Consider the following 25678-nt stretch of genomic DNA (forward strand, 5'->3'; position numbering starts at 1 on the left):
GTTGTTCAATCTTTGCTTTATTCAGATTTGAAGGTTTAGTTCCCTTGAAAATTGGTCGGCTATAAACATGTTATGTCTTGTAAAACACCCTTTACTGCTAGAAACTTCTACACATGTTTTAACATCAAAAAACAAAAATAAAAACAAACGTATGTATTATCTAACCAAAAAAAAAAAAAAAAAAACACACAATAAATAAATGGGGCTTTTTTTGCTGTGTTGATCCCTAAAGTTTAGCCCATTTTTTGTGCGTGTCCCTATCTTCTTTTTACGTACTTGATTCATGTATTTTAAAAATGATACTCTGATGGTCTCTTTGTCAAACTGACGTTTAGTGAGTCCGATAATTCTTGACATGTGCATTGAATGTGGGGGTAAATTTATTTTTTTACCATTCATCTTCGTCTTCAACTTCATCTTCTTCACTAAAAACCAAAATTTAGAACCAAATAAAAACTCAACGACATCTTTAGATTCATAACACAAACTTAGATTCATAAATATATTCATATTCAAATTCACAAATCCTAATTCTGAAAATATGAACACTATCACAACCTCCAAATCACCGCTAACACAAAGCCATCACTATAATTTTCTGTAAAAATCAAGAAGCCGAAACATTCATGTTCTGAAACCGTTAACTAAAATCATTTAGATCCAAAATTCTATCGTGTTCATAACTCTGAAATTGAAGAATAAATAATAAAATAACATAAAAATCAAAAGGACCTTCGTCTCGTAAGTCGGTATCTTCCTTTAATAACTAATTTTGTCAATTAATTCAGTTTTATAGCCTAATAAATGCTTTCAATTCAGCACCTCATAAAACTAAGATCGGGGCTTTTAGTTTTGCCAATCACACCTCCAATGAACTCGCCACCACTTACCTTGATCAAATTAAAATTAAAGTTGAGGCTTCTTACTCAGATTGGTGATGGTGGCACTTCTTCATCGCTGGAAACGGAGTGCTTCGGAATTCAAGGATAGTAAAAATAGGATGCTATGAAAAAGTAAATTTAAAGGTGGAGAACGAAAGGGATTTAAGTTTCTCATCGCCGCAGCTCCAACGTCCACACTGCCTCATTGTTCTTCATCGACTCCTCATTGGTGGTGATTTGCTAAGATTAGATTTTAATTATAGGAATTTAATGGGTTCATAAGTTGGGATTAGTGGTGATTATAGTCATGGAAGGTAATCGAGATGAATTGTAGGTGTGTTTTTGTTTGCATAACTCTGTACCGATGAATTTGTGTATATGTGCATGAGATTGTAGCTTTTAACATACGAAAGTTTTCTACGACCTCCAATGTGAACAAATCGTGGGTTATAATGGGTTACAAGTTTTCAGATATTGATTTATATATGATATGGTTATGGGTTCGTTGTTAGATTTTATCATGGTTTTTGTTTAGAGTTTAAACTTTAAATAGTGTTTTTGATTTGGGATGTTGAAGATAGATGATGAAATTAGATAATAAAAGTGGAGAGAAAGTACAAATAGACGAATTTACCCTCACACAATGCACGTATCAAGAGTTAACTATCCTTTTTAGCATAAGTTAGTGAGAGGGACTAACCACGCAACATCTTTAAAATACAAGAATCAAATACGTCAAAAAAAAAAAAAAAAAAAAAAAAAAAAAAAGACAGAGACGCCTGGACTAAATTTGTTAAACCCAAAACCCCAATTCCCATTCCCATTCCCAGTTCTTATCTAACAATGACTTCATCACTCTCACTGCTCACTTCAATTCCTTTCGCTCCAAAAACCGATTGCTCCGTTACTAGCCGGAGAATCATTTTCCGGCGAACTGTCGTTTTCCCCACCAATAAATGGCGGTGTTCTGTTACTCCCGGTCAACAGCCTCCGCCGAACCAACGGCAGCGTCAGTTAAAAGACTCAGAATCCGACGAAAAAGGAATAGACCCAGTTGGGTTTTTATCAAAATCCGGAATTTCACACAAGGGTTTTGCTCTTTACCTTCGTGAAAGGTATTATACGAATAAATATACAATTTTTATTTTCATTTTCTTGTAAGTTTTACAGGGTTATCTGAATTTAAGCTCTTTTATCGATTTTCGTATGTTTCTCAAGTTGGGTTTTTGGTTATAAAGCGTAAAGCAAGTATCTTGTATGTTTTACAGGGAGTAATTTATGCAAGACTTTTTATATATTTTTCTTATTTGGGTATATTTTGAGTGTTTTTTGGGGTTATTACTACTAATATTCTAATTAATTTGTGGCTTATTACAGATATAAGTCCTTGAAAGACTTGAAAGATGAAATTTTGAAGCGCCATATTGATTTCAGGGACATGGCTTCTGGGTTAGTGTTATATTATATCTTATATCTTCTTTGTTGTTTAGTTTTCGACGTAGTGAATGGATGTGTGTTTTTAAGGTGATCATCGTATATTGAAGACGTTTATACATTGATATATTGCTCAATCATATAGTGTCAAATATTATTTTTTGAAAGATCAGAATGATATAATGTATTAGCCTAATAACTGCAGCAAAACTAATCATCAAATTTTATTTTAATTTTGATACTGATTGTTAATGTTAATGTGGCAATAAGCAAATAACCATTTATAAAATGCACACTCCAACATCTTCACTTTATGTTGTTCTTTTATTTAATATGTTATATGTTATGTGTTATTTGTACCAGGTTTGAATTGTTAGGAATGCACCGAAACGTGCAACACCGAGTTGATTTCATGGAATGGGCACCAGGTTTGACATCAGATCAAAAAAGTGATTCAAATAACTCTTCCAAGTTTCTATATTTAACTTTATAAACTAAATCAGGTGCGCGATACTGTGCAATTGTTGGAGATTTTAACAACTGGTCTCCAACTGAAAATGCTGCAAGAGAGGGTCATTTTGGGCATGATGATTACGGGTATTGGTTCATCATTCTCGAAGACAAATTAAGAGACGGAGAAGAACCAGATGAGCTTTACTTTCAACAGTACAATTATATTGATGATTTTGATAAAGGTGATAGTGGTATAACAGCTGACGAAGTATTCAAGAAAGCAAATGATGAGTATTGGGAACCTGGAGAAGATCGGTTTGTAAAATCCCGTTTCGAAATCATTGCTAAGTTATATGAACAAATTTTTGGACCAAACGGGCCTCAAACCGAAGAGGAATTAGAAGATATGCCAGATGTTAAGACACAGTTTAAAAAGTGGAAGGAAGAAAATAAAGATGATCCTGAAAGTAATTTACATGTTCTTGATAGTGGAAAAGAGTATGATGTTTTTAATGTTATTGATGATCCTGTTTCACGGGCTAAGTTTCGTGCTAAAAAGCCGCCTATTGCGTATTGGTTCGAGACCTGTAAAGGAAGGAAAGCATGGTTAAAAAAGTACGTACCCGCTATTCCACATGGAAGCAAGTATAGGGTGTATCTTAACACCCCTAACGGGCCTTTAGAACGGATTCCAGCTTGGGCCACTTACGTAAATCCAGGTAGTATATTCTTTATATGTTATCGTACTATTTTGTCTGATTACTATATATTATATATATAATTAATATAACAACATGTGCATAGTAATGATTTAGGAGGTTGTATGCAACAAGAAAAACATGGTGAACCCATTTCTCAGTAAACGGGTCAAAATTGCCACCTTTTTTTGATAATTTTTTTTTTGTTTAATTAGAGGCTGATGGAAATCAAGGATATGCAATTCATTGGGAGCCTCCTCCTGAAAATGCACATACATGGAAATATAAGAATCCAAAAGTTCCGAAATCTTTGCGTATATATGAAGCACATGTTGGTATTAGTGGGCCCGAACCAAAGATCGCTTCATTCAATGAGTTCACCGAGAAGGTTAATATAGTTACTGACTCATTTTATCTATTGTTTTCTTCCTTTTCTTAGAATATGTGACAGCATATGAATAAATTATAATAATAGGTTCTGCCTCGTATAAAAGAAGCTGGATACAATGCGATACAATTGATCGGGGTTGTCGAACACAAAGATTATTTCACCGTTGGTTACAGAGTGAGTTTTATAAATGGGTCAATTTGGGTTATTTATAAATGGGTCAATTTGGGTTACTTATAATCTAAAAATGGTGTTAATGCAGGTAACCAATATGTTTGCAGTCAGCAGTCGATTTGGGACACCTGAAGATTTCAAGCGTTTAGTTGATGAAGCACATGGTGATCATTTGGAATATTAACTGATGCGTTAACTTGGGTGCAAATTATGTTATTATTAATATTTTCTTTTTTGATTTTATTTTCGTTTATGTGAGTCAGGACTTGGATTGCTTGTCTTCATGGACATCGTTCATTCTTACTCGGCTTCTGATGAGATGGTTGGATTAGCATTATTTGATGGATCAAACGACTGCTATTTTCATACTGGTATTACTACTATTAAGTTTCATTCATGCATTAGTTTTCATTTTGTCACTTAATGGTGTGACCCTATATGTTTTATAGGTAAGAGAGGACACCATAAGTTTTGGGGTACAAGAATGTTCAAATATGAAGATCTTGACGTTCTCCATTATTTGCTCTCGAATTTAAATTGGTAAAAATGCTCGAATGTTTACAATGACACGTTTCTCATTTTGACAACGATATAATGCAATATTCTATCTACACAATATTTCTCGTTTTATAGGTGGGTCGTGGAGTATCATGTTGACGGTTTCAATTTTCATTCTCTTGCGTCGATGATGTATACGCACAACGGATTTGCCTCTTTTACCGGTGATATGGAGGAGTAAGGCATCTTCATAACTATTATTTTGTGCTTTTGAAACAATACAATCGATTAAAAAGTTGTATGCATAATAAGGTGACAAGTTTGGCTTCAATTTCTATGTGTAGTAACCATAATTTATCCTAGAAAATTCCCATAAACATTCGATAAAAAGCCTCATCCTTTGAAATTAATTTTTGGATTTTGCTAATGACAAACCTAAGGGCTATCGTTAAGGCGCTTCAGACTATTGTACATTTTAGTAACCGCCAATATAAAGTTAATGTTTAACTTCCGTGTACAACCATTTGTTGCACTAGCAAAATCCTTAATTTTTACTATGAAAACGTTTAATCTTGCAAATAATTTGATAGAATCGAACAACTTACAGTTAAAGGTCACGTTGAACATGTATGTTACATTAAATAATAAGTGCAATAATCAGAAAGCTTGGCTAATCTTCTGTTTCTGATTGATTCAGGTTTTACAATCAGTACGTTGACCGAGCCGCGTTACTATACCTCATATTAGCGAACGAGATATTGCATTCTCTTCATCCTAATATAATAACCATTGCAGAAGATGTAAGTATGTAAGAAATTGAAAAGAGTAAATTACTTTATTGGTCCTTATAGAGTTATAGTTATATCATAACTATTGACTATTGATTTGGTCCTTTAAACTTTTTAATTATGTTGATAATCCTTTATTTGAAAACTTATTGCCTAGTTAGTCATTTATATAAAAACATGTTGCCCAAATAGTCTTTTAATCTAAATTACCAACATTTAAGTTATTAACATTAATTAGATTAAAGGACTACCTAGGTAACAAGTTTTTAAGTAAGGACTATCGACATATTTAGAAAACTTTAAACGATTAAATAAGTAATTTCAATACAACCATAAGGACCAACTAAGTAATTTAATCAATTGAAAATCTTGCTGCTTTATAAATCTTGAAAACGACATCTAATTTGGATTGATCTACCAGGCCACACTTTACCCTGGATTATGTGAACCAACGTCTCAAGGTGGGTTAGGTTTTGATTACTTTGTAAACACCCTTGCGTCAGAAATGTGGTTATGGTTTCTTGAAAATGTCGAAGATTCTGGTTGGAGCATGAGTAAGGTTTGCACTACTTACCGTTATAACTTCTGCCTTGTTCATTGTGTCAACATGGGCGGGTTAGTTAACAAATAACACATGGTTGGGAATGACCAAGTTCAAATCTTTTTTGTTCGAATGTTTAATTTATGGAATAAATAGTTGGTAACATTGATGACAACTGTCATATTAGTATGGTAATAATCTATTTAATAAAACATGATTTATGAGGTTCTATGGTTAAACTACACCTTGTAAGCCTTTCTTTTTACCTATTTGACCCATTACAGATATAGTAATAAAACTAAGCCTGAATCTACTCATTCATAAGTAAATGGGTCAAATTTGTTACCTTTGTTCTTTCTATTAACTTTAACTCTGTTATATTTTTAATACATATTTTCAGATCGTGGACACACTTGTGGGAATCAGTAGAAGTTCTGATAAAATGCTTTTATACCCTGAAAACCACAACCAGGTAAATATCGAGTTTCTTCAGCACCACTTTCAATCGTTATGTATTTTGTATAAACGTATGAACCTATTGGCAGTCCATATCTGGAGGGCGATCTTTTGCAGAAATATTATATGGTCAAGCGTTGGATCAATCATCAGTTATGAATGACTCGTTGCTTAGAGGTTCTTCTCTACATAAGGTTGGTTTAAGAACTAGAAACGGTAGTGTAGAGGAGGCAAGATGGGCGGGTTGGGCTGTTGGGTAACTATGAATAAAGATTCGGATTAAAGCGGGTCCTTTTAGTAAATATTTCTAGGGGTCCATATCAGGTTGACCCACCAACATTTTATTTGTCCACATCTAAATCTCTTTATAGATATAATCAGTTCTTGAAAAAAACAATGTTGGTACATTGACAATTCAGATATAGGAGGCTGTATTCAATAAAATAGACATTGGGCAACTTTTGTTCTGGCAGGGCTATGTTTTGTTATATGACCCATTTTGCTAAAATTCCAATTAACCCCGTTATGCTTCTGTTGCCGTTCATAAGTAAATGGCCTGAAATTGCCACTTTTATTTACTAGTATAACGCAATAAATATGGTGTGATTTTATTAGTACTCACATATGTGGGTATATAGATGATCAGGTTAATCACGTACACAATCGGTGGCCGTGCTTACCTAAACTTTATGGGCAACGAATTTGGGCATCCGAAGGTTAGATTGTTTAATCATTTTTTTCTTTTATCGCCCAAGAAAATGCATGTAATGATGCTAATCATGATGTTTGGCAGCGGGTCGAATTTCCCATGTCGAGTAACGATTTTTCGTTCTCGCTCGCTAACCGGGATTGGGATCTTCTCACTAAAGAAGGGGTTCATCAAGATCTGCTTTCCTTTGATAAGGTACTTATTATCTTTAACCACACACGGCTTTAAGTTGTACCCAAATTTAGAGTTGTCGGATCTCAATCATTACATTGGTAAATACATCAGTTTGCATTGTGCTTTGCCTCTAATGGGTAAAAATGTGAAGTAGCTAAAAGGAAAATGGGTCCTGCAGTTGAGCACACAAGGTATAAAAACTTGTAGTTCGTTTTATTTCAAAAATAAGATCATCAATTTGATGATATAATATCTTAACCATATAGGAGACAATAACTGTATAAACAACAACAACAAAACCCAATACCACATGAGTGGTGTATGGGGAGGTGAGATGTAGACAATCCGTCCCCTACCGAGAATAAAAACAAGTCATTTCTTCACTCAGAGTGAAATACTCTCAAAAGTAGAGAAAATCATCCCTCTCTCTATTCGATGGATAATGGATAAAGAGATTGCTTCCAAGTGGACCTCCGGCCAATAAGTAGGAAATTTTTTTTAAAAAAATAGTAAAATAAAATTGAGACGCCATGAAAATGGTAGAATCAAATTTTCATGGGTTTTAAATCCTGCCCGTTTTACAAATAAACCGTATATAAAGTATATAAAGTTCAAGAAAAGAGATGACAAAAAGTGTTTATGGGTTGGCCTGACACTACCCATTTTGACATGTATTAATTGTCACCCATTTTGTCACCTCTGCCAAAATGATTTTTTTGATGCTTTTGCAGGACATGATGAACCTGGATAAAACTGAAAGAGTAATTTCGAGATGGCTTCCAAATATCCATCATATCAACGACCCTAATATGGTGGGGAGGTTATGTTTATGTTCGAATAGTTTCAACTTTTATTAGCTAATAATATATTAAACTATTTAACTATGTTGGCACAGGTGATATCATATCTACGAGGCCCGTTTCTCTTTATTTTCAACTTCCATCCCACAAATACATATGACAGATATAATGTAGGCGTCGAAGAAGCTGGAGAGTATCAGGTATACATACTTTTCTCTCACTCTTTTTTTTTTTTTTTTTTCTTCGTGATTTCTTTAGTTCATGTCTTGCACAGGTGATCCTGAATACGGATGAAAAGAAGTACAGTGGTCAAGGATCAATAGCACAGGATCAGTATGTACGAAAGACCATAAGTAGAAGGTACACCAATTGCATGTTTCTTATTGTTAAAAGTTTCGATTTTGCATTCTTAAAATCTGTTTAGCTAATTAACTACCATTGATTTTGTTTTGTTTAATGTTCTCTGTTGCAGAGTTGATGGTGTGCGTAACTGTTTAGAAGTACCATTACCAAGTAGAACCGCTCAAGTTTACAAATTAACCCGCATTTTGAGAGTTTGAAACTTAGCTAGCCCACAGATAATCGAGCCCATGAGACCATAACGTTTAATCAACGGTCATTCAAACAAATGGGCTGTTGTCACGAGGTACATTTGTGCACCCGTTTCGTCTCTGGTCACCTTTGTTTGGCTTCAAATGTCAGACATGTATTTAACACTAATCTTTGTATTCATTTTACTTATTGTATTTAATCTGTTGTTAATCTTCAAAGCAACTTACAAGATGGAAACTTTAATCTAGAGGGTAGAATATGATTCTTTCATTGAAGTATACGCATATGAGAAATTGTTAATCCACAAGTAATTCCAAACTAAAACTTTGCAACAAATGTTAAAGTTTGTTCATTCTTATATTAGTCCCTATTTTCTATAATTATTTCGAAATCCCATTTTGCTACGAAAAATATTGAAAACCAAGAAAATGACCCCACTTTTGTGTATGCTGTTAATAGTCGAAATAAATGTGATCATGATCCTCTTGTTTAAGACACCTATAAGGAAACTAGCGATGTTTGTATTGGATCGTTTAAAAGAGGGCCGAGGTCCCATAATGTCAACCGTTGGATCAACATTGTTAGCAGTCTTGTTATCGTGTTTGTATAGTATAATGAGGATCCAAAAACGTTCGATGGAGACTGGAGCTGTGAATCCGACGGATCAGGTTCTTTTGGCTAATCATATTCTCGACGCATCACTTATGGGTACTTTAATTCTTCTATTTATGTGGTAACTTATGATCGGTGTTATTGTATAAACTTTCTGATTAAAAATGATGTAATTTGAATGATGCAGGCTTTTGTTTGTTTATCGGGTTAATGATAGATAGACTTCATTATTATGTTAAAAGGTTTGATGATTCGGAACACATCAAACACTTGCTCCAAACCAAGAAAGTTTATGAGACGAAATCAGATTGAATCGGCATTCATGTATATACGTAAAGAAGTGAATGCCATTGGTTCGATTGCCGTAGATTTTTATTCATCCATCAACAACTGTATCAGAAAATGTTATTTCATAATGCATATGGAAGAGGTTTACTTGTAAGATGATACCAGAAAAGAATGCTCATACAATTCGTGAAAACAAATTGCAAAATAGCAATTATTTGTAACCTTTATTCAGATTAAAGATAAGAATAAGAATTATTAGTAATTGATTATGATTATGATATACATCGTCTCAATCATCACTAGCTACGCTTTGAGGCGTTGCTCTTCAGAAAAATTATCATATTAACTATTAGACAAAAATGATGAATAGTAATCGGGGGCAACTTCGTCATTTCACCCTTTTTTTCTTTCACCTTTTTTTATTTCAAAAAAAACCCTCCAACTTTGTTGAATAATTAAAATCGACCCCCCAACCAGGGGGTAAAGTGTCACATAACCATTTTCATAAAAAATCTTAAATAACCTCCACCCAAATATTCAACGGGTCATATCTTCTCGCTCGCAACGAGTTAAATTTTTCCGACATCATCGTTAAACTCGAAATAATTTTAGGAACACAATGTCACTAACTATACGCAAAACGGACACTTTTTAAAAAACGCTAAATATTTGAGGTACTTTTCATACACGTAGATTTTGCGTTAAATTTTTAAAAGTCGACAATTCCATAGGGAAGCGCGGAGATGCACATATATTGTTAATTTAAAATAACATTTAAATCTTTCACGGATTATACCTTTTAGTTCGATTCGAGTTGCACTTCAACAACATCATCGTTAGCCACGAAATAATTTTACAAACTAAAAGCAATAAAATACATTGAAAACCGAACCCCCGGCGCGAAGCGAGGGTTCGAAAACTAGTTACATACATAGTGTACAATTGTGGGTAATCAGGCTGGGCTCACTATACTAGTCCATATAACCTAAAGTGTACAATTATGGGTAATCAGGCTGGGCTCACTATACTAGTCCATATAACCTAGGCCCAACCCAAACCAATTGTGATAGATTTTATTTTGTAGGGTTGATCACATCACTTGATTCTAATAAGTTACTGAATCAACAACAATAACAAATACAAAAGTGAAGTATGTGAGAGGTAAGATGTACACAATCTTTTTCCTTTCATAGAATTAAGAGAAGTCATTTCTCTATCCAGAGTTAAACACCCCAAGAGTAGATAAACTCCTCCCTCTCAATGTTCTATGGATAGAGGGATTACTTCCGAATGGACCTCCGGCCAATAAGTAGGTTAAACAAAAGAAACTGTAAGACGCCGTGAAAATGGTAGAATCAAATTTCCATGGGTTTTAAACCTGTTTGAAGTTCAATTTTGGCTTTAGCGACAGTTAAGTCGCCAATAAATTGACGTTTATTGATGACTCGATTAATAGTGACACTTACTGAATATTCTACAGTAATGGAGAGATTTAGATGCATTGTGTTATAAAAGTAATAATTGAATGATAATTTTATTATTATTATAGATATTGCATAGTATATTTTTTTTGAGTATAAATAGGTGTGTTGAGTTAGAGTTTAATGTATGTGTTTTTGGTTAACAAAAACACTCTCTCTCTCTAGATTCCAAATGCCACCAAACTCTCATTGTACATTTTTCTATAAATAAAAAACCAATTACTCATACCTTTTGTTCAACCTTTGTTTTCTCCGTTTTACAGTATCTCTATCTCTATATACCTTCTACAGTCAAGAACCACTAAAGGTAGTTATAAGCCTACTGAATTATAACACGTTATCAGCACGATTATCTCAACATTTATACTAAATATGGTTGGCTCTGCCACCTAACTAATATATGGTCGGTTATACCACCTAAATGATATATGGTCGACACTGTCACCTAATTTACATTTATGTTATCTAACATTTATTTATGTATACTAACATTTACATTTATGTTATCTAACATTTATTTATGTATACTAACATTTACAGTTATGTTCACTAACATTTATATTTATGTTATTTAAGTTATATATGGTCGGTTATACCACCTGAATTATATTTTATGTAATCTAACTCTTATTAACTTCACTAACATTTATATTTATGTTAATAAGACCTCATGATTGTACGCAACACGTCATTTGACAACACGGTACTTTATGTACGCAACACGTCATTTGACAACACGGTACCATGGGTCGAGATTAATTCCGATCAATACGAATACGATGGGGTCTTTATATGTTATCCAACATTTATGATTACTTATGCAATTAATCATTATTTATTTCATGCATACTAATGTTTATTCTTAAATTTATAATCTTAAAAGTTAAAACAAAAAAAGTAGTTTGTATTTTTATTAAAAGTAAATCTTAAAAGTTAAAATAAAAAAGTAGTTTGTATTTTTATTAAAAGTAAATCTTAAAAGTTAAAATAGAAAAAGTAGTTTGTATTTTTATTAAAAGTAAATCTTAAAAGTTAAAATAAAAAAAGTAGTTTGTATTTTTATTAAAAGTAAATCTTAAAAGTTAAAATAGAAAAAATAGTTTGTATTTTTATTAAAAGTAAATCTTAAAAGTTAAAATAAAAAAAGTAGTTTGTATTTTTATTAAAAGTAAATCTTAAAAGTTAAAATAAGAAAAGTAGTTTTATTTTTATTAAAAGTAAATCTTAAAGGTTAAAATAAGAAAAATATATTATAATAATATATATTATAACTTAATATATATTATAATAATATCATTAATAATATAATATAATATGAACCTATATTCCCTTATGATTTTATTATTTGTAATCATACCATTATTCCTTTGTTTACTACTTATGAATCTAAACTAATTGCATGTTGTTATTTATCTACGAAAAAAATAATATTATGATTATGATTATGATTATGATTATGATTTATGTTGTTCATCTTTCTGAAAATAGAAAATGTCAAACTTATCAAAGCTTGAGTTTGATGCCTTAGACGTATCGGGAACAAACTACACATCATGGGTTATGGACGTAGAAATAAATCTTGGATCATTGGGTATTCTAGAAACTTTAAAAGAAAATAATACTTGTTCCGATCAAGATAAATTAAAATCAATTGCTTTTATTCGCAAACATATTGATACCACCTTAAAACATATGTTTCTCACTATCAAAGATCCACATGTTTTATGGGAAAGTATCAAGAGTAGATTCGATAATCAAAAGAAAATATTACTTCCAGCTGCGAGGGAAGAATGGAGAAATCTAAGGTTCCAAGATTTCAAAAAGGTAAGTGAATACAGCTCGGCCATGTTCAAGATCCGTTCAAAGCTTCAATTCTGTGGTCAAGAAATAAGTGATGCTGATATGATGGAAAAAACTTTCTCCACAATGCATTCTGCAAATATAACTGTGCAAGAAAATTTAAGATTGCAGAATTATAAAACTTTTTCCAAACTTCAAACTTATCTCTTAGTTGCAGAAGTTAATAAAGAATTACTGATGAAAAATCAAGAATCTCGTCCTACCGGTGCGCTAGCATTTCCTGAAGCTAATGCTATTAACAATAATAATAATAATAAAAGAAGAAATGCACATGGACGAGGGCGTGGAAGAGGTCGTAGCCATATTGTCCAAAACCATCATCATGGAAATTACCATAACAATAATAAAAATCATAACTATGTTCGAAATCATCCTTATGGTAATGGTCGTGGTGGTGGTCGTGGTCGTGGTGGTCGTGGTGGTCGTGGTCGTGGACAAAGAAATAATAATCCACAAAATTATAAAATCCAAACACCATACAATCCCACAAATCACAATGTTGAAGAAGGCTCTTCAAAGAATGTTGAAGATTCTTGTTACCGATGTGGTAAAATTGGCCACTGGTCTAAAAACTGCCGAACAAATCAGCATTCTGTTAATCGGTATCAAGAATCCCTAAAGGGAAAAGGAAAAGAAGCAAATCTTGTGGATGACCTTGATACAAAAATCACTGAGCCAACTTGTGACTACTTTAATGAATAAATTTCTAATATCTATATATATATATAGATATCCTATTATATGTTCTCGTTAAATAAATGGTTGTAGATTTTCAATCTACACCATATCTAGTTTACTACATATTTCCTTATTATGTGCTATCGTTTGTAACATGTTTTGAATGTAATATATTGATGAATTATATACTCATTATTTGTTTCTCATATTTTTTTGAAGTTCATGACGTATACTGCTGGAGTAAAAAATCAGTCAAATGGTGGAGATATTTGTATTGCAGACAGTGGTGCCACTCACACCATACTCAAATCTAAAAAATATTTCACAGACTTGAAAGCAACGGAAGGAACTATACATACTATATCAGGTCCTGTGGACTTAATAAAAGGAATGGAAAAAGCAAAATTCATGTTACCAAATGGTACGAATTTTCTGATAAATAATGCCTTATTTTCTCCCATGTCAAAGAGAAATTTGTTAAGTTTCTCTGACATATACCAAAATGGATATGATTATCAGTCAGTGACAACAGAAAATGAAAAATATTTAAGTATCACTGATAAGAATCGTGTAATTGAAAAACTACCAAGACTTCATTCTGGTTTACATTATACACATATAAATGTACCTGAAGTAAATGTGGTAGTTAAAGAAAAATTATGTGATCCTGTAATGATCAGTTTGTGGCATGAGAGATTAGGTCACCCAGTGTGACGATCGCTCCAAATCCATATGGACGAACACGTCATTCATTGATTCCATTGCGAGGTATTTGACCTCTATATGATACGTTTTGTAAACATTGCATTCTTTTGAAAAGGCATACCATAAATGAATATTTAATTCCAAGGTTTTCGACATCTGATGATTTCTACATATAGACAACCACCGTAAATAATAGTTTACAATAATACTTCCGTTGACAATGCAGTCAAAATAGATACATGATGATGGTTTTGTGAATGCAACGTTTTCTTGAATAAAGCATGCAAGACTCCATGCACATAGCTTGTATAACATGTAAGCAAACAGCGGAAGACTTCTAGGGAACCTGAGAATAAACATGCTAACAAGTGTCAACACAAAGGTTGGTGAGTTCATAGTTTTAGTGTTTCGCATAATCTGTATATAAAAGTGGATTACAAGATTTCAGTTGTTTCATCCAGAAACGTTTATCAAAATATTCTACGAAATTGAGCACCCTGGTAACTAAACTTAACGTATATATAATTTATACCCTTTGTATAATCATCTTAATAATACACGCAAACCAACGTGTACGCTTCTCAAATAGTATACATCCGTTAAAAGGCTAGTGCTCTAGCTCGGACGGGGATATCAAGCCCTATGGATCCATATATAACTACTCGCGCCCACCAGTTCTTATAACCGGCAGTTACTAGTTACCAAAGCTAAGGGATTTTCGGTTCAAACTCGGTGTAGAATTTAGTATGTACTTGTATCCATTGCGTTTAAAATAAAGTGCATGTATTCTCAGCCCAAAAATATATTGAGTAAAAGGGATCATATGAAACTCACTGTTTAATATTGATATACAATATTGTAGAAAAGCACGTAGACGCATCGGAGATGATAAACACGAGATTTGCTTCACAAAAATACCCCCGAACATTACCCATAACCTCCTTGGTAATAACCCATATTTTCCTTAGCTCTAGCTCGCTTGGAACTCGTTTTGAAAATTACTTGGACAGCACTCCGTCGTAATATTTTATGTACGTTATTATTTTTGTATCGCAAAAATAATAACACTAATAATAAAAATAATAAGATTAATAATAATCTTAATAATAATAATAATAATAATAATAATAATAATAATAATAATAATAATAATAATAATAATAATAATAATAATAATAATAATAATAATAATAATAATAATAAATATTATACGGAGTAATATATGTGAAAAAAAAATGGAACGAATTCGACTGAATTTATAGATGTTTTCTGGATCCAGCCTCCATGCGATCGCATGGAGTTTCTTTGGTATGCTCATGCGATTGCATGAGCTTAAATGACAGCTCACATTTGATTTGTTTTGTAGTTCGTCGACATAATTAAATATTAATATAATATATATAATATATATAATTAATTATATATTATATTAAATTCACGTGCATAGTTGATTTGTAATTTTCGTTCCGATAAGTCGTACGTCATCACTCGACTTATGTCCCGGTTCCGGTTTCTCGAACGCATTTTTGTACGCTTAGAAAACTAGTACTTTTCGTTTTGTGACTCGTACCTTTGTCACAATATAACTTAAATTATCCCTAAATTATATCACTCAAATTATAACTTATACATTTGAGTGTTTTGGTCATTTACTTCTATAAATCATTGTCTCGCTATTTGTTAAAATACATTTTAAAATAGTGTTTTACTGTAGCAAAGTTACTGTAGCAAAGTCATTTTTTACTGTAGCAATTCACTGTAGCAAAGTCAATTTCACTGTAGCAAATAGTGATTTTCGAAAACACTGTAGCATTTTGAGTAATGTGGCAATTTGAAAACACTGTAGCAAATTAGTGTTTTACTGGTTCATCTTAAACGTTTTAGTTAACTTATCTAAATATCAATCGAATCAATAATCGAATGTTATTATCGTTTACTAAATAACTTGAAATCATATATATTCAAATAGATATATAAACCAATAAGTTTAATGTACGGTATCATGCAATTAAAACTTTGTTACATTTTCAAGTTATAGTATATATATGTATCTATTTACATATAATGGTTCGCGAATCGTTGAGAATAACCGAAAGGTATTTGAATAGTTCAAAAATTTTGAGATTCAGTTTTACAGACTTTGCTTATCGTGTCAGAAATGTTAATCATACAAAGATTAAGTTTAAATTTGATCAGAAATTTCCGGGTCATCACACCCAGGATCAACAATGATGAAAAGAATAATACAAAATACACATGGACATCCATTGGCGGATCAAAGGATCCCTCATGATGCACTTATCCCATGTACATCATGCTCACTTGGAAAGTTGATAATAAGACCATCACCTCTTAAGGTTGAAAAAGAATCACCAATGTTTCTTGAAAGAATTCAAGGTGATATATGTGGACCAATTCATCCACCATGTGGACCATTTAGATATTTTATGGTTCTAATAGATGCATCTAGTAGATGGTCTCATGTTTGTCTATTATCAAGTCGAAATATGGCATTTGCAAAATTTCTTGCTCAAATTATTAAATTGAGAGCACATTTCCCTGATTATACTATTAAAAGGGTGAGACTAGATAATGCCGGTGAGTTTACGTCTCAAGCATTTAATAACTTTTGCATGTCTATTGGGATTATTGTTGAACATCCCGTTGCCCATGTGCATACACAAAATGGTTTAGCTGAATCATTAATTAAACGATTGCAGCTAATAGCTAGACCATTGATAATGCGAACAAAACTCCCAGTATCTGTATGGGGCCATGCAATTTTGCATGCTGCATCATTGATTCGCATTAGACCAAGCGCAAGTCATACATATTCTCCTTTGCAACTTGCTTTTGGTCATCAGCCAAATATTTCCCACCTTAGAACATTTGGTTGTGCGGTTTATGTCCCTATCGCACCACCACAACGCACTAAAATGGGTCCTCAAAGAAGGATGGGAATATATGTTGGATATGAAACATCTTCAATAATAAGATATATTGAACCCATGACGGGTGATATTTTTACAGCACGTTTTGCTGATTGTCACTTTAATGAAACATTATTCCCTAGATTAGGGGGAGAAATAAAAAATAAAGAAAATGATGTTTCATGGTGTGAACCTCAACTAATGTATCTTGATCCTCGCACAAAAGAATGCGAGATCGAAGTTCAAAAAATAATGCATATGCAAGAACTTGCAAATAAATTGCCTGATGCATTTACAGATACAAAAAGAGTGACTAAATCATATATACCAGCAGCAAATGCTCCAGCTCGAATTGAAATTCCAAAAACTGGCAATAATGTTATTCTTGAGTCTTTGCCACGCCAGAAACGTGGGAGACCAATTGGTTACAAAGATAAAAATCCTCGGAAAAGAAAATCAGCTGATAATGAGGTAAAAGAAAGTGTTCAAGAAGAACTACAAATCAATACTCCTTCTGCAGAGGAGATTGATGATGTCAATACGGAATTTTCAATCAATTACGCACATTCAAAAATATTATGGAACCAAAATGAAATGAAAAATCTTGATGAGATATTTTCATATAATGTTGCATATGACATCATGAATGATGATGATGATCCAGAACCAAAATCTGTCATGGAATGTCAAAATAGACATGATTGGGATCATTGGAAAGGAGCAATACGAGCTGAATTTGAATCACTCAATAAAAGAAAAGTTTTCGGATCTATCATTCTCACACCTAAAGATGTGAAACCTGTGGGATATAGATGGGTTTTTGTGCGAAAAAGAAATGAGAAAAATGAAGTTACAAGGTATAAAGCTAGACTTGTAGCTCAAGGTTTTTCTCAAAGACCGGGAATTGATTATGAAGAAACTTATTCTCCTGTTATGGATGCAATTACTTTTAGATACTTAATCAGCCTGGCAGTTTCTGAAAATTTAGAAATGCATCTCATGGATGTTGTGACTGCTTATCTTTATGGATCACTTGATAGTGATATATATATGAAGATACCTGAAGGATTTAAGGTATCAGAAGCAACCAATGCAAAACCCAAAGAAATGTACTCAATCAAGTTACAAAGGTCTTTATATGGGTTGAAACAATCGGGTCGCATGTGGTATAAACGATTAAGTGATTACTTGATAAGCAAAGGGTATACCAATAATCTTATTTGCCCATGTGTTTTCATTAAGAAAACAACATCCGGATATGTGATCATAGCTGTTTATGTTGATGATCTTAATATCATAGGTACAAATAAAGAGATCCATGAAGCCATTCAACTTCTAAAGAAAGAATTTGAAATGAAAGATCTCGGAAAAACCAAGTATTGCCTTGGTTTACAAATTGAACATATGCCTAATGGTTTACTTGTACATCAAACAACATATACTGAAAAGATTTTAAAACGCTTTAATATGGACAAGGCAAAACCATTAAGTACTCCTATGGTTGTTAGATCACTTAATGTTGACACTGATCCATTTCGTCCCTGTGAAGATCATGAAGATATCCTGGGACCAGAAGTACCATATCTTAGTGCAATTGGAGCTCTTATGTATCTTACAAATTGTACAAGACCTGACATTTCTTTTGCAGTTAATTTGTTGGCAAGGTTCAGCTCAGCTCCTACCAAAAGACACTGGAATGGGATCAAACACATATTTCGATACCTTCGAGGAACTACTGATTTAGGATTATTTTATTCTAACGAATCAAAACAAGATTTGGTTGGTTATGCAGATGCAGGTTATTTATCTGATCCACATAAAGCTAAATCTCAAAATAGATATGTATTCCTAAATGGAGGTATCGCAATATCATGGCGTTCTCAAAAACAAACACTTGTTGCAACATCATCAAATCATGCCGAAGTAATTGCATTACATGAAGCCAGTCGGGAATGTTTTTGGTTGAGATCAATGACACAAATCATTACTGATTCTTGTGGACTAGAACGCAATAAAAGTTCAACAACTATCTATGAAGATAATGTAGCTTGCATAACACAGATGAAAGAAGGGTATATCAAAAGTGACCGAACAAAACACATACCCCCTAGATTCTTCTCATACATTCAAAATCTCATTAAGGACAACCAGATTGAAATGAGATATGTTCAGTCCAGCAAAAACTCTGCTGACCTTTTCACCAAAGCACTTCCAACTGCTATTTTCAGAACACACGTTCATAATATTGGCATGAGGCATGTTCAGAAGATGTAACAACTCAGGCGTTGCCTACTTGAGGGGGAGTCAATTCTATGCTGCACTCTTTTTCCCTTAGCTAAAGTTTTATCCCAAAGGGTTTTCTTTAGCAAGGTTTTTAACGAGGCAGTACTAGTTATTCACTAATAAAATTATCATCCAAGGGGGAGTGTTATAAAAGTAATAATTGGATGATAATTTTATTATTATTATAGATATTGCATAGTATATTTTTTTTGAGTATAAATAGGTGTGTTGAGTTAGAGTTTAATGTATGTGTTTTTGGTTAACAAAAACACTCTCTCTCTAGATTCCAAATGCCACCAAACTCTCATTGTACATTTTTCTATAAATAAAAAACCAATTACTCATACCTTTTGTTCAACCTTTGTTTTCTCCGTTTTACAGTATCTCTATCTCTATATACCTTCTACAGTCAAGAACCACTAAAGGTAGTTATAAGCCTACTGAATTATAACACATTGAATATTATTTATTATTTAAGGATTTTTCTAAATAGTTGTACTTAGTTGAAAATTATTCCACTAACTTGCTAATAACCAACTTCCTAACTTTTTTGTACTATTAATCATGCACCAATATTTTTTTCTTAAGCATAGCTTTTAGGACTAAAATCCATTATTTGTAAAATAAACATATCTTCATTTTACTATAATCTATCTAACTCTTTCAAACGAATTGGTAACAAGCTATAAATATTAATCAGAAAACCATTCAACTTAAATGTATTTTTTCGCATTTCTGGCTATATTCTAGTCGGGCTTTGATAATTCCACTATCACTTTTGATAAATTCGTCACATGTCTGCTTTAAGTTGTACATACAAGTTGTATCATACAACTATTAATGGACATGTGGTGAATTTGTCAAATATAAAAAAATAGTGTTAGAAACATGTTGCTTCCAAACATTCTAACTATTTAGAGAGCTTATAGTTTTTTACTCTTTTTAACGTATGTTGCTTGCAAACTTGTGGTCGTAGATTTAAATCTTGTGGTCGCTCGTTATCAACATCTAATAAATGTCAATTTACAATCTACATTCATGTGAATCATGAGTTACAATTCTTAAATACTTAAATGATTTGTGCATTAGTTTATATGTGAATATGTGCGTGTGATAAAATTAAGAAGTACACATATATCACATGAAGTTTGCTTGGATTCCGGTTGACTTTATTATATTTCTTTTAAGAGAAACTATAGTTTTTCACTCTTTTTAACGTATGTTGATTGCAAACATGTGATGGCAGGTTTAAATCTTGTGGTAGCTCGTTTCTACCTTATCAAGATTTTACAATCTTCATTGGCATATGAACATGTGAACCATGAGTTACTATTCTAAAATAATTAAATGATATGTGCATTTATTTATATGTGCATATGTACGTATGATATAATTAGGAAAAGTACACATCACATGGAATTTGCTTGGATTCAGGGGCGGATTTTCGGAGGGGCGGGGAGGGGTGTCGGCCCCTCCAACATTCTAAATAAGTGATGTATAATTTCATTCAGTTAGTTAGAAAAAACGAAAATTATGTTACAGTTTTAATGGATGAAAATTCTTCAATTGAGGTGTAAGGAAGATGAGAGAGGTACTGAGTAGTAATAAGGAAGAAGGCAGACCAAATGTACCGCTCAACTTGTACTTTTTTTTTTTTACTATTAACCTCTAATAATGTATAATATTACATTCCAGTCCTTCTATTTATTTCATTTATTTAAACTACTTATGTATTGTTAGGAATACTAACAATATCTTTTACTAAAGAAGCTTTTAGTATAACTATGTTTTATGTTTCGAAACATGTCGGCCCCCCTCAAGTAATTGGTTCAAGATCCGTCACTGCTTGAATTCTGGTTGATTTTATTACTCCGTATATTTCTTTAAAAGAGACTATAGTTTTTACTAATTAAGTACGAAGTATGTTTTATTTGAATGTAAATATGGTCCGACCCGATTATATGTATGAATTCGGTTCATTAGGATATTATGTATTATTGATACAACCCGTAGGATATTATGTATTATTGATACAATATTTAGAGTACAAATGGTAAAACCCTAATGCTAAAACCTTAATAGACCAAACTCATACATGTAATCTGGCCGGACCATATTTACATTATAAATTTCTAATATGTTTCTTGCATATATGTACTAACTTATGATCGGTGTTATATAAACTTTCAGATTGAACATGATGTAATTTATACAGTATTATGCAAGGTTCGACGATTCTGAACACATCAAATACGTACTCCAAACCAAGAAAGTTTATAAGATGGAATTAGATTGAATCGACATTCATGTACATACCGAAAGAAGTGAATTCGATTAGTTCGACAGTCGTATATTTTTATTAATCCATCAACAATTGTATCACAAAATGTTAAACAATACTTTATACCATATTGCAAATGGAAGAGTAAAATATAAAGTGAGGTGATCCTCACACACCACTTTTTGATCCATGTACACCTAATTACTTATTTTACTCTTAATTATACTTACAATAATTATACTTAAAATAATAATATAAGTTCAACTCTCTAGGAGCATAACCAGTGTTGTAAAAGACGGCCGAAACGGGCGCCGCAACGGATTTGCCTTAGTATCGTTGCAACGGGCCTTGAAACGGCAAAAAAGACGGTCAACGCTTAAAAAACGGTCAACAACGCTAAAAAAGGGGAAAAACGGTCAAAGACGGAAAAAAACGGAAAAAAGGGTCAAAAACGGAAAAAACAGTCAACTTTATATTTATATGTATATAAATATATATATTTTTATATATTTATTTATAAGTCAACGTTAGTCAACATCCGTTTCGACCCCGTTTTTTCCGTTGCGACATTTTGAGGTCGCTAACGTTTCGGCCCCGTCCCACGTCTTTTCCAACCTTGGGCATAACTGTAATTTTATGAAACAAAAGTGTACATGAATCAAAAAGTGGTGTGTGAGAATCACCATTATTCCGGGTTACTATACCTAATACAGTTCATAAAACCCAGGCCCAACCCAAACCAATTGTGTACATTTATATTTTATGGTTGATCACATTGCTTGATTCCACAAAATAAAATAATGGAGAAATTTAGATGCACTGAATATTCAATAAAGGGGGATGATTCTCACACACTTTTTTGATCCTCACACACCAATTTAAAGAAATGGAGTATTATTAGAAGAGCAAAAAGTTAAAATAGGTGTGTGAGGATCAAAAAAGGGTGTGTTAGAATCATCCCTTTTAATAAATGGAAGATTTTACTCTTGATATGTAGGTATGAAAGGGACGTTAAAGGACATAACATTGTACTTTCATGTGATTGTCAGATGTCAGATATTTTATATAATAAGATATTGTTATACTATAAGAAAATTATGTAGCAAAATAAAGTTTTTTGGTTTGAAAGGAATTGCAATTTGCACAGATAAATTATTTTAAAGAAACACAATCACATTTTAATCATACATTATTAAATGTACATTAAAGTGTTATATGTAGTACAACGCTTTAAAGCACGTTTATACGTTTACTAATGTATGACTAATAAATGACTATGTTGATCATGTTGCTTTTGTAGGTCAACGTTTGATGGTTTGTGTTGCTTTTTTATTTCGTTTATTTCGTTTTGTTTATATAATTAGGTTGATCGTGTTCGTTTCGTAGTCTTTAGTTTGTTTGTGGTGTTTGTTGTGTTCGGGCCTTGGTGCCTCTCTTTGTATCATTGTTGCGAGTCTTCTTTTTTTGATGAAGCTCGAATTTCTATAAAAGTTATAGTTGTTTGCCCAAAAAAAAAGAAATTTTTTTTTTACTATGTACAGATCTTCTAATGGTTCGAACATACTCAAATAATTAAATCACAATCAGTTATTAACAATCACTTTATTGGATTTATCTTGTTAATGTTAATGTTTTGGTGACAAGCAAAGTTTATATCTACCTGACCAAAGATATATGTTGGTGCATGAATCCCCAGCCGTTATCCGTTTTTGTATTTAACACGTATCGGTTATGTAATAATGTTTACTTGAGACAATTGATTATATTTGTGTTTGTGCATACTTAATTTATCAAGTGATCAATATTAAACTGTACACAGTCGACCGAGTGTGTATAGACACTCGACCGACTGTGTCAGTCAGTCGACCGTGTGGACACAGACACTCGACCGAGTGTGTCTGTGTTCACTATATATACGGGTTTAGACTTCTTTGATGAGGTTACTCGTCCCATTCACCCTAAGTCGTAGGTTTTCGTCTCCAGAGAACCCTAACATCATATACCACCGAAATATATCGTCTAGGAGTCGATCTAATCTAGGTTTTGCTCTAGGTTTGACCAATTCGATCCCAAAATGACCCATATCTCGGTTTAACCCTTTTCTAGTGTATTCCGCCACTAGTTTAGAGTTCAAGCGACCTAAGATCCTTAGAAAATTCTTCTACAAAGTGGTATCAGAGCCAGGTTCTCTGGTTTTGCTTGATCAAATCGTTTGTGAGTCAAAATTTGGTGTTTTTGGTGTTTTTGGGTTTTTAATCAATTAATTGGTTTTTCAACGTTATTGTTGGTAGTTTTATTGTCAATAGGTGTTTCTGGAGTCATCACTATTGTTTTCTACGTGTTAGTTTTGTGTTTTTCATCCATAATCGATTGCAAAATCGATTTTTGCCTAGAAAACCTTAATTGTCGACCTGCTACTGTCAAGAACACACTCGGCCGTGTGTGTACTGACAACCGACCGAGTGAGTTGTTATATCGACCGGGGAAGTATTTCAATCGACCGTGTGAGTTTTACCTGAGCCATGTTAGTTTCAAAAGGTCAGTCGGCCGTGTTAGTTTTTCACTCGACTGTGTGAGATTGTGAACCGACCGTGGGAGATAGACAATCGGCCGTGTGAGTTTGTAATACCCAAGGCTCATTTTGTAACGAAGTGCTGCCAAAATTTGGTCAGACAATCGACCGTGTAAGTCATACACTCAACCGTGTGTCTCAATCAATCGATCGTGTGTCTCAATCAATCGACAGTGTGTCAAAGACAATCGACCGTGTGACTTTAAAACAACTCTTAATTAACTTTAAATTTAACACTTAATCAATTGAAATGTCTGACACAAACGAACAAGTGATGAATGAATACAGTGCATTAGTTATCGCACCTGGACTACAAAAACTATTACTGAATGAAAGTGAATCTGGTTCTTCGAATAAAGTGCCTAGACTTGACAATCTTAATAACTTCTTGGACTGGAAAGTTAGGTTTGTTATTTACTTAAATGGTGTTGATTCTAGACTTTGGGAATGTATTGAGAATCCGTATGTATGGCCATGTGGAGCAGATGGTGAACCCAAAGAAACTTCACAGTTCAGTCCTACAGAGCATGAAGAGTACAATCTTGAGTATAGATGTTATGCTCAGCTAACCCAAGCTTTGTCAAAGGAAATCTTTCAGCAATTTAAGAACCGAAACAAAACCTCGTATACTATCTGGTTAGCTCTTCAATCTGCAACAGAAGGTACTGCTACTTATCGTGCGACTAAAGGTAAGGTTTTGAAGGATGAATGGAGGGTGTTTGCAGCTCTTCCATCAGAATCTCTAGGATAGACTTTGGAAAGATATCGATTATTGGTTGCAGAGATGGCAGATTATGGGATTGAGGTGCCTGATGAAAAGGCAGTAAGGGTGTTGAAAGATGGTCTTCCAGAAAAGTGGGATCATAAGATTGAAAAGATTCAGAATAGGTACAGCTCATCAGGTCGTCCGTTGACACTAACAACTTTTACGTCGAAGTTGATGGAGAAGGACATTCAAGATGAAGCAAAGAGAAAGAGACTTGGTTCTGTAGCTGCTGCTGCATCATCTTTAGCTTCATCTTCTGGTACTCATGCTCCACTACAGACATCATACATATCAGCCAATGCTTCACAAATGTCTGCACCATCGTCTCAGTCCGGCTACTTTAATGCTAAATTACAAGCTCAAAATTCTACAATTAAGATGATTGAGGATTCTCCGATTCAACAGACTCAGACTCAGACTCAGACTCAAACTCCTGTGTTTCAAACTGATAATATCAAGAAGAGATCTCGCGAATCTATTCAGGAAGATATGGCATTGGCAGCTATTGTTGTTAACTCATACAACGATATGATTGGTGGACAGGTGCTTAATAGTCATCTTGAGAATGAAGACTATGATCAGATTGATGAGGACGAGCTTGAGAGAATGGATATACTCTACTGTATGGGTAGCATTGTGAGACGTGCTAGAAAGTACTTGAAGAGAACAGGACAAA

At 33.2% G+C, this 25678-nt stretch overlaps 1 protein-coding gene across 1 annotated transcript; it reads left to right on the plus strand.

Moving 5' to 3' along the window:
* Nucleotides 1-1712: 1712 nt before the first annotated feature.
* Nucleotides 1713-8904, plus strand: LOC139891178 (1,4-alpha-glucan-branching enzyme 3, chloroplastic/amyloplastic). Its single transcript, XM_071874128.1, has 20 exons — nt 1713-1996; nt 2259-2330; nt 2679-2743; nt 2819-3487; nt 3682-3854; nt 3942-4031; nt 4117-4192; nt 4292-4399; nt 4478-4568; nt 4662-4763; nt 5224-5326; nt 5736-5873; nt 6256-6327; nt 6401-6505; nt 6950-7027; nt 7105-7215; nt 7926-8006; nt 8090-8194; nt 8269-8354; nt 8467-8904. The coding sequence occupies exons 1-20, from the start codon at nt 1725-1727 to the stop codon at nt 8552-8554; spliced, it is 2685 nt and encodes an 894-aa protein (XP_071730229.1). The 5' UTR covers nt 1713-1724; the 3' UTR covers nt 8555-8904.
* The last annotated feature ends 16774 nt before the right edge of the window (nt 8905-25678 follow it).

This window comes from Rutidosis leptorrhynchoides, chromosome 2 (genome assembly GCF_046630445.1).
Source record: "Rutidosis leptorrhynchoides isolate AG116_Rl617_1_P2 chromosome 2, CSIRO_AGI_Rlap_v1, whole genome shotgun sequence".
Classification (NCBI taxonomy): Eukaryota; Viridiplantae; Streptophyta; class Magnoliopsida; order Asterales; family Asteraceae; genus Rutidosis; species Rutidosis leptorrhynchoides.

Bases quoted from the DNA above. Each gene is read 5' to 3' on its own strand.
- LOC139891178 (XM_071874128.1), top strand. From the start codon at position 1,725: ATGACTTCATCACTCTCACTGCTCACTTCAATTCCTTTCGCTCCAAAA. The intron at 3,488-3,681 runs GTAGTATATTCT...TTGTTTAATTAG, and splicing joins GGCCACTTACGTAAATCCAG to AGGCTGATGGAAATCAAGGA. The intron at 5,327-5,735 runs GTAAGTATGTAA...TTGATCTACCAG, and splicing joins TAATAACCATTGCAGAAGAT to GCCACACTTTACCCTGGATT.